Source organism: Sinocyclocheilus rhinocerous, unplaced genomic scaffold (assembly GCF_001515625.1).
Source record: "Sinocyclocheilus rhinocerous isolate Xijiao unplaced genomic scaffold, SAMN03320098_v1.1 scaffold2240, whole genome shotgun sequence".
NCBI classification, from domain to species: domain Eukaryota; kingdom Metazoa; phylum Chordata; class Actinopteri; order Cypriniformes; family Cyprinidae; genus Sinocyclocheilus; species Sinocyclocheilus rhinocerous.
The window spans coordinates 181,168-192,093 of NW_015630383.1; the positions used below are offsets into that span (position 1 = coordinate 181,168).

Here is a 10,926-nt window from a genome sequence, read left to right on the forward strand (position 1 = left end):
TTGTACTGATGCAGAATAGTACAGCCTAGCGCATTTCACACAGGCTGTTAGTTTCACTTTCGCCAGAAAGTCGTGTATGCTTAAGGGTAAAAATAAATGACGTTTATAGTGAATGCCCCTATAAATTGTCTTATATTTACGATTTAGTTTTAATCCAAATGATGCGTGTGCTAAGTGAGCGAACATCAATAAAGATCACACAACAGAAGTGCGCGCTCTCTCTCTCTCCCTCCCTCCCTTCCAGTAACGTGTGCATTGTTTTACTTACTTCTTTTTGACATATCCGACCGAATGACAAACTTTCCAGTGATGTCTTTGGGAAAGGGATATTCACTCGACAAGCTCGCGCATCTGCGCCGCCGCGCTCTCAATCCACTCAGCGTGCTTTGTTTATCAGCTCACGCACGAGTACAGGAGCTCAGTATCGGGCCTGATACCGATACCAGTATCGGTATTGGTGCATCCCTAATAAGTAGTGATCATAACAAAACAAGACATTGTAATACACTGCATCTTAGGGCTTACATAGATAACACAATGTGATATTTATTTTATAGAAAGATTTCATAAGCAAACTTTAAAAAATACAGTTAGTAGTTTGTTACGTTTTAAATAAAACAGTAGATACTGTTCAAGACACTTTTTAAAGTATTCTAGCCACTCATTTACATGACAACGACTATTTGAGGGGCTTGAAAACACAAACCTTAAAAACAATGCCATTACAGTCTTTGTGTAAACAAAATGCGAATATGTAAAAATGGTGACACCATGCATATGCATAGTACGCACATGTGTGTGTGTTTTTTTTTTAAAAGAGACATCAACTACTGACCTGGAAAACATAATACAGCATTTTTAGTAGTTCTTGCAGATAGGCTACAAGTAAATGGAGATCATTTTGACAGTGCCATTGTCTGTACAAAAAACTTGTCAAAAATGCAGGAAAGGAAAAACCTTTCCATTTTTAGTACATTGTTGTCAATAAATGTACCCTACAGATATGTTCTACCCAGGCTCATTGGTAACACGTGCCTTTACCAACATTTCTGCAAAACTCAAAAAATGTACCTATACGTTGAAATGAACACTAGAGGCAGTAAAACTCCAACAACTTTTATTCCTTTTCACACAAAGTATGATTTACAGGGCCAGAGTTTCGATTAAGAAAGCCCAATTTTCGCACAATTTCTTGCAGAATATTATGACTTTTTAACACGCTGCGAGATTTGAAAACTGATACTTTTGAATGTTAGCGTTACATATACAGCTTCAAACGTGTACGTTTTCTAATGCAATAGGTTTGCGCGGCAGCATATGCGATATCAGCGATGCACTTGTGAAGTAAAGAGCTAAAATCAATGTTTAAGTTAGTTAAAATAGCATGGTTGCATCATCGAATGTGCTTTTTACATCACTTTTGCTTTCGTTAACACTATCAGGTAGGTTTACGGTTGGATTTGGTGTAGGGTGTATGTTATTTTCCAACACGATAGAGCATTAGCCTTTTAGCGACACTCCCCAGACATTTGAAGTCTGAAGCACATCAATATGTACCTGAAGCAACGCAATAAAAACGCTGCAATACATGCATGTACCAATGTAATAAAAAAACGCGGCCACAGTCACATAATGAATGTGTGTTTTAGCACCACTCACTGGATATTTCACTAAGAAAATGTCTCAATAATAATGCTGTTGCAGAAACGTCGCCACAAACACATATTTCTAATGAGCCTGGGGTGATGTTTGGGGGACACTGCATATAGTACCACAGATTGGGGTGTTGCTTGGGGTCAGATTTTTGTTTTTTTAAAGTTATTCAGCAAGGATGCATTAAATTGATCAAAAGTGACCGTAAAGACATTTTATGTTACTAAAGATGAACTTTCTATTCATCAAATAATCCTGAATATATCAGGGTTTTCACGAAAATATGAAGCAGCACAACTGTGTTTAATACTGATAATAATAAGAAATTTTTCTTGAGCAGCGAATAAGCATTTTGGAATGATTTCTGAAGCATCATGTGACACTGAAGACTGCCGTAATGGCAGCTGAAAATAAACAGGAATAATATTTCACAATATTACTGTATTTTTGATCAAATAAATGCAGTCTTGTAAGCATTAAAATACTATAAAAAAAATCTTACCTACCCCAAACTTTTGAACGGCAATGTATGCACCTGAAAAACACTACTGTGATGATTCCAAACAAACAAAACCAACAATGTATTTTAATGCTAAATGTTCCAATAAAAAATGCTTAACATGGCAATTAAAATTTTAAGTGTTAGGTTTATCATATTAGACTATGCAAGGTCACTTCTTTTCCTGATGTCCTGGGAGGCATTAGTCAGGAAGATCGCAGCTCTTGTTTGTGGTAGGTTAGTCAGACCCTGCACAGCAGAGGTAAAGGCCTAGTAAATAAACACAGAACTGAGGCTCCAGCATGCTGAGGCAGTGGCATCTGCAGTACGGGCTGAGATCACACCTCATTAGGACTAATCAGTCTCATTCAGATCATCATTAGGCCCATCAGAGAGCTAATGAACACATGCTACCTTCACAAAGTCACGAAATGTCTTCTCATGCCACATAGCCGCTGCTGGCAATGAAGTCATGCTGTTTGCGTGACTAAGAATGGCTCTTGTACGATCTTTCATGTTGATATTGCTTTTTGTCTATTTCACCCCCCCCCAGCGCAAACACAATCAAATAAGCCAGACCAAGATTCGAGTGGCCTCTACATTGCTCTTCATCTTGGCTGGCTGCATTCTCTTCGTCACCATACCAGCCATCATCTTCAAGCACATTGAAGGATGGACCGGGCTGGAGGCGATTTATTTTGTGGTCATCACACTGACAACTGTTGGGATCGGAGATTATGTTGCAGGTACAGACAGAATTTAGTTGCGAAAAAAGCACTTCTGTGATGATTATATGTATTTATATATTAGAATAAAATGGCAGATTCCTTTGTTATACTAAGGCCTATTTCAATATTTTGTTCACCTTTAACGTCTCATATTTCATCTCATGCGTTCAATGATGGTATTGTCTCTTTAAGTAAACTAAATTTTAAACAAAACTGGACAGTCATAGCTTTTAAAGTAGAAATCATTTTCATGAAATAAACATTTTTCTTTCTTCTTTTAATTCTATCCATCCATCCATCCATCCATCCATCTATCGAACATTTTTGAAAGAGTTTAATATTTTAAGATTAAAAGTTTAGGTCTGAGACAAGTGTGAAACAAAATCTATACAGGCCATTTGGGGAATTAGCAAACGAGGAAGGTCACCTCTGTGACATAAATGAGTCAGAAGTTAAAGAAACAACCATATATGATTTGCTCATTTGACATTTTAGTCTCTTGTGGATCCCTTTCAAGGGACATGTTCAGTGGCTTTTGGGTTGCTTTGGTAGGCAAATCACAGAAGGGAAGAACTTTACCTACGCAGCTGAATGGATTCCTTTATAGACTTTGTTTCAATTTAGTACTTGAATAAAACAAAGTCCATATAAAAGCTATTTATTGTATTTTTTTGAAATTTCTCTACTTGTAGACACCATGAATTGTCAAGAAAAACGGAGCTAGTCTGATTGCTGTTCTCAGGAAATATCTTACATGAATTTGGCAGGAGGTTTTGCTGAATGCCTCAAAAAGCGTGTGGTTGTAGACAATCAAATGCTCCCACCTCTGAAATGAAAGTGTCATTTATACATCTCTTCCAGGAGGCAATAGAAGAATAGAGTACCGTAAATGGTACAGACCGCTGGTGTGGTTCTGGATCCTGGTTGGACTGGCTTACTTTGCTGCAGTTCTGAGCATGATTGGAGACTGGCTCAGGGTGCTTTCTAAAAAGACAAAAATGGAGGTGAGACTTTTTTTTAGCATTGCATTTACCTTGATTATTCCAGCTAAACTTTTATACTTCCAAATATTATTTAATGGTCAATGACATGACACTATTTGATTAATTTACTAAAACAATACACCAAAAATGCCATTTATACAATTAATAACTTTAATAACTTCTCTTATATGATGAACGTGTTTTTAATTTCTGTATTATCATTCATTTTGATATTTTCAGGAGCACAAAAGCAAAAATATCAGGGTGATACAACTTTCTTGATATTATAATGAAAAATGCAAATAACATGCAAAAACAGAGCTGAAAAAAATAAAACAAAAACATTATATATTAAAATTGAGTGTCTGACCTTTTTTATCACAAGGCAGGGTTGTAAAATCTTGTGTGGTGCATCTCATCAAAACATTTATGAACATTTATAATTATTCATGATATTTGTAAAACACGTTTTACCTTAATAAATATTTTTTTAATAATTTTTGAAAATAATCATTAAGATGTGTACATTCACATGTGTTAAAGAAAATATTAGTTTTACTTAATGGTTACACAGTTTTTCAAAAACGTATGAAACCAACATCAATACAAAGAACACATTTTAAGAATTTGGCACATGTTTTTCCTTTTCTTTATCATAGAAACTCGTAAACGTCATTGACCCATAAAAAGTACAAACAGTTACTTGGAAGGACAATTTAAAGTGCCCCTATTATGGGTTATGAAAGGTTCATATTTTGGTTTTGGGAGTCCCCAACAGGTTGACATGCATGCAAGGTCAAAAAACACTTTCATTGTCTTATAATATGCATTTATTTTTACCTTATTTGCTCAACGACTCCCAAACGATTCGCTCAACGATTCATTTTTCCAAACCCCTCCTTTGCGTGCCGCTAATAGGGCACTTTGAAACTTACATGTTTATTTACCATTGTGATCTTGTTGAAGGTGGGTGAAATTAAGGCTCACGCTGCCGAATGGAAGGCCAACGTCCGCGCAGAGCTCCGTGAGACCAGGCGCCGACTCAGCGTGGAAGTTCATGACAAACTGCAAAGGGCTGCCACCATTCGCAGCATGGAGCGCAGGCAGCTAGGTTTCGACCAGCGGGCCCATTCCCTAGACATGCTGTCCCCTGAACATCGAGCTGCCTTCAACAGCCTGGACACCACCAATTACAAAACATCCTCCCAGGAGAGCATCGACACAAAGCTCAACAACCTGCGTCTACGAGTTGAGCAGAATGAGCATCGGCGGAGCGACCCAAGCCAGGCGTACTCTGAAGATAACATTTTCAACCGCCTTGGTTCAGTCACAAAACTAGCCAAACGGAACAGGAACAAAGAGTTGAGGAAAAACATCCCAGACGACGGTCGGAAAGGCTTAGATTCCTTCACCTGTAATACTCCCACAATGGATGAGGAAAAGAAAGAGGCCGAGGACGAGGAGCTTGAGAAAGAGGTCAACACCAGTCTGACCAACTTACCTCTCTTTGTGGAGAGTCCCAATAAACAAAACGGATTCATGCCTCTACCGCCACAGACCAAAGAGGAAGAAAACGAGACAAAACTTGAAGACAAAGAGTTCCATTTGCAGATGGAGCCCTAGAGGAAACCGTGTAGGAAAATAACATATGCCTAAAGTGCCTTATTTAGCCCTTACCCTGAGCTGAGATGTGAGAATCTCAATTTTTACTGTTCACTGTGTCCTGATAACTTGATAATGGAAATATGGCGACAGTAGCACTGGAAGACATCTGGTTCTCTTCTTCAGTCCACTGAAAAATGCTTGTATAAGTTTCAGAGAATCTCTCCCAACGTCCTGGACAAAATCCGAAGCAAGCTACATTGGCAGTTTGTTTGAAGTGTGACTGAAAGTGCTTCACTTTCAGTGTTCTTTCAGCCAGACTGTACTTCAAGGTCATTTGTCAAGAAGCATAACTGCTTAAAAACAATGTCTGTCAAGATCCCCCACCCATTCGAAATGAAGAAACCTACCTTGAGACTTGAATCCCCCATGATCAAAGATGATAAAACTCTTTGAATAGGAAGAACCCATGTTAAATTGGTGACACATCGTATATGCACGGAGCTCAACTGTTCTGTAAAACAAGTTGAGTGCATCAATATGTGATCCAGATTTATGAAGTTAACCTATGAAATCTCAGGGCTTGTAGTCCTACTGTAATTGTCAAATTGTACGGTATGTCTGACATACAATTTGCCCTGCTCTCATGAAATATCTAAAGCTGTTGCTACACAGTACTGTTTTCATAGCTTGAAATTTTAGGACAATGGGACAAAAGAGAAGCCATAAGGTAGAAAGTCATGGTGGACGTCATGTAAGCTAGAATATCTAGTAGAGTTTAATCACAAACAACAGAACATTTGTTTATTTCATTTAAATGGATAGTTTACCCAGAAATTTAGCTCCAAACCTGTATAACTTACTTTCGTCTGCAGAACACAAGTGTTTAAAATGGTTTTGTCTATTTAATTGAAGTCAGTAAGATCCAAAACAACACATGTTGATGGCATTTTCCATTTTTGGGTGTACTGTCCCTTTAAGCCATTGTCAAGTAAGCGATTTCGGAGAAACGCAGTTGAAAGTGGATCGAATCTTGTAGCCAATCACCAGTAAGGGGCGTGTCCACTCATGATGGGGGAGGTGCCTGTTGCATAGCATGTTCGTGAATCTGGGGGCCAAGCTAACAAGATAGGATGTGATCCTTTTGGGTAGGGGCCTGTTTGTTTTGACCATTTCAAATATCAAGAGTTTCGCAGAAATCGCTTACTGCACCTTTATTAAGTTGACTGATGGCGCTGATTACACAACATAATAGCATATTCACAATATTACGTTGATTTGTGAGTGATCAGGGTAAAATCTTGACTTTTTTTGAAGTCTACTAGACATTCTGTATGTGAATGAAAGACATATATGGCATACTTATGTTTTAGCTTTATGAAAGTATAGGATGCAGTTTCATTTATGATTGACGGAAATGTTACTCTCTTTTTTTTTGCCAGAAAACCTTGCACTTTTTACAAGTTTCTGTCTTTAGTTTATGATTTTCGCCTCTTCTTTTGACACACCACTAAACAATGTTGTGCTAATCGCCTGGGAGTGTCTGACATATTTGTGTGTGTGTTTGTGTTGAAACCAAATACCGCTTTGTCTGATGTGATTGTTGTCTTGCTGACTGTATTAATGAAAACTCCCTGAGGCAGACACACGTATCGGTACCTCATTCCCACCAACTCGTAAACGCACACATACACACATTTACAGCTGCAGCAAAATGCTTGTTGTTGAGCTAATGTTAATTACTCTTTTCATGTTTGCAATAGTCTAGAGCGAATGCAGCAACGGACTGAATATTTGTGATAAGAAAAAACTATGAAAATGTAAAACATTTTAAAGCATTCAAAACTATTTAAAAACATGGATCCCTAAAGCATGCTATTGTGCTAATATGTTATGCTATGGTATTGATTGTACCACAAACGTGCTTCTTGAGACTTTGAAATGTCCATGTTTGAGCTCTATTTCGGGCTGCACATGCTAGTAAATTGCTGTTCGCAGTATCTGCAGTATCTTGTGCAACCATTACAACATTCAATGTAGTGAGTGCCTTTTGGAAATAAACACAGTTGAACAAAAACCAAAAATGGTTTGTTTGCCGTTTTCTCTTTCCACTTAGTTTAGACCATTTTCAGAAATGACCTGCAGTGTCTTATCAATTAGACAGTTTCCTCGCTCAAAGGTCAACTTGAAATGTAAGAATCCACAAAAACATCAACAACTGAAAGAACACTCAACGTGCTTTTTAAAAATCCTGAGGTAATGTTCACCTTCAAATGTGTTCCCAGGTGTAAGATCATCCTGCACTACAATTGCAAATATTATGCAACATTGATGGGCAAGAATTGCCTCTTAAAATAGGCCTGGAATGAAAATTAGCCAAAGAGCATTTATCTAAACATTCAATAACAGCTTAATGAAAAAAGGATTTATGTAAATATTTGATAGGCTAAATTGTTCAAAAGGCCCTTTAGTGCCACCACTGCAAGATAAATTTCAATTCGATTGCAAGGCCGAGTGAGCTATGCGAAGCAACTCTTCTCAGCATTACCGACCTTGACATCCGAGTCAATAATAGTGAAGAATAGTGGTTCAACGGATCACAGATCTCACAGTTCGGATCACATTACGGTTTTTGACCCATGGATCGGATCATTTTTTGGATCAGCAAGAGAAGAAAAATATTTCAATTTAACTTGCTTTCCATTTGTTACTTAAAGCGAAGTACGTCTTTGATACCACAGCAAATACTACTATATTAACTAAGAAAGTTTAAACATGATTAACCCGTTTAATCCCAAATTTTTCCCAGACATGAAAATATCCAAATGATGTGTCATTAGTAACCCTTTGAAATAATCAATAATTATTTTTTGAATTTTTTTTGGAAAAGTGTGTAAAATAGTTTTATGGTCGGTCACAATTGTGGGATAAGGTGAGTACTGAATTACCATATTTCTGCAGTCATAAAAATTGTTATATATCTTAGCCCAGCTATTTTAACCCGTTTAATCACATTCTAGGGTTATTATTTTTATGCATAAAAAAACTTCATGCAACATTGATAGGAACACTGAGATAAAAAACAAAAAAAATTCAACCATCAACGCATTTCAAAATTGTTACTTTTTTGTAAAAAATAACATCACATTTTTATATTAGTGCTACCAGTATTACAACATCAATATTGTACATTTTTTGTAACATTTAAATTTTGAATTTAGTGCAATATTTTGTCATTGCAACATTTTAATTTTCACTAGCAACTGCAATTGGACTTATATTGTAAACCTAAGTTAAAACATTTTAAATTTTGCAATTAATCCGCGGATCACATGCGTGCCGAACCGTGGGGCTTGGTCCGTACGGATCACGGATCAACAATGATCCGTTTAACCACTAGTGAAGAAGCTGTAAATGGAGGTAAATGTAGAAATAATCTCATTTCTACATTTACCTCCATTTACAGCTTCTTCACTAGTAAATGTAGAAATAATCTCATTTGAGAACATCTTGAATGTTTTATTTCTACAGTTAATAGAAGTCTACAAAGTAAAACTTACATTATAAATTGCATAGATTTTTGAGAACATTTTTTCCTTCCTTGTTCTGTTTTAAAAAGTGTAATATACACTTTTATTGACATCCATCAGTTTGAATTAATAAATAAACAAATACATTATATAGTTACAGAAATACACGTACAATGAGAGTCTATGGGGAAACTACAAAGCACCAGACTATTATAAGTCTGTATATAAATTAAAATTGTCCAGTTTCTTAATTTATATCAGGGCAATGTAAACCTAGCAACTTTTGCGTGATATTTGTGCAAAACAACATTATGTTATGGTATTCTGCAGGTATTTATGGTTCACAATAGTACTCCATTTATTGTAGGTGTATTACACCCATTTTATTAACCTGGGATATTCCTGTGAAGAATGCCTTTTGTACAGCACAGATTTCTACAGCATCACACCTCTGAGCATCCTTTCTATTTTCTCACAAGCAACAGTTTCACACTGTGTGAAGGACATCTCAAGAACATCTCTACACCACTACGTAATTAAAAAGGGTTCAAAAACTTACCAAAAAGTATTCTGTACCACAAGCAGTCCAAACATGACAGCAGCACATTTAAATATGGCCCAAGTAGTTCATGACTAGTGGCATTTCTAAATTTGTTGAATGGGTTGGTCCATGTGGGACACAGGGTCATTCAAAGGTGACATGAAACATAATTTAAGTTATCCAACTTCTCTCTAATACCAACTTCCTGTTGGTACAGGTGAAAATTATGTGAGTAGGCCTATTCATTTCTTGAGAGATTGAGAGATAAGCAGATGTGTGTGAGGAAGTGTGAAAAATGAATGACACAGCATTTAAAAAATGCTTAAAAAACAGTTGAAAAAAGATGACCCCTTTAAGAGCATTACCCACGTGGGATGCACTTGAAGAGCTGAGTTGCTGCGTCCAAATAATGATTGCAGAGCTGTGTGGAATAATACATAAAATGAGCTGAATAAGTTAACTGGTGCACATCTTTAATTAACGTTACTTTGAAATTCTTAATAAATGTATGTGGCTTTGAATTATGCTGATTCATTTGTCCGCTATAAAGTTGTCTAAAATGCTAACGTTCACAATTCCTACTCCTCTTGTTGTTTTATACATTGTTACCATAAAATCCTTCACAGTAGGCAGTAATATAACAACTTGCCCCACTCTTTATGTAATTATAAACATCTTACATGTGTAACAGTGATGTGTTCGTCGTGTCCTCGGGTGGTCTTCTCACTAACTTTTGAACATTTCGCTAGCTGGTGATACATAATTGAACTTAATATAATCCAGTTCTGTCATATAAAGAGTTCAAATAAATTTTACATTTATGTTGAAGTTTGAAGTCGCATCCATATTTTATTCATAAATAAATTAGTAGCTAAAATGATATTTCTCCATCTGCAGTGGTGGAAAGAGTACTGAAAAAATATACTCAAGTAAAAGTACCATTACCTTCTAAAAAATGTAGTGTGAGTAGAGTAAAAGTACTTGTCCAAAAAACTACTTGAGTAAGAGTAAAAGAGTAGCCTATTTAAAAGCACTCATGAGTATTGAGTAGTGAGTATTTTCTTGTCTAGTATTTCCAAATCAATTTTAACTTCAGGAAACAACCAAGCTGGTACCTCGCCCCATACTGGAGACATACTACATTCTATATTTGCAATCTGATCATGACACTTGACATTGCCCACTAAAAGTTTTTAAAGTACCATTTAACGCAATGTCCAATTTCAAAATGGTTTTCACAGGATGAATCTTGGGCTTCTAAGATTTCAAATGATATATAATTTATGATGATTACTAAAAGATTTGATAGAGAAAAATGACAACAAAAAAAAAGAGCGCCAAGCGTCCCACAGGGGGGACGGGGACAGTTAAGGGGGAATATTAAACTCTA

General features: G+C 36.5%; 1 protein-coding gene across 1 annotated transcript in view; it reads left to right on the forward strand.

The window, feature by feature from the left end:
• LOC107740298 (potassium channel subfamily K member 10-like) overlaps positions 1-7,288 on the forward strand; it is a 19,765-nt gene extending 12,477 nt beyond the window's left edge. Inside the window, exons 5-7 of the mRNA XM_016552680.1 lie at positions 2,706-2,898; positions 3,742-3,884; positions 4,830-7,288. Coding sequence (XP_016408166.1) covers positions 2,706-2,898; positions 3,742-3,884; positions 4,830-5,486 — 993 coding nt within the window. The 3' untranslated portion in view covers positions 5,487-7,288. The remainder of the gene's footprint in view (positions 1-2,705; positions 2,899-3,741; positions 3,885-4,829) is intronic.
• The last annotated feature ends 3,638 nt before the right edge of the window (positions 7,289-10,926 follow it).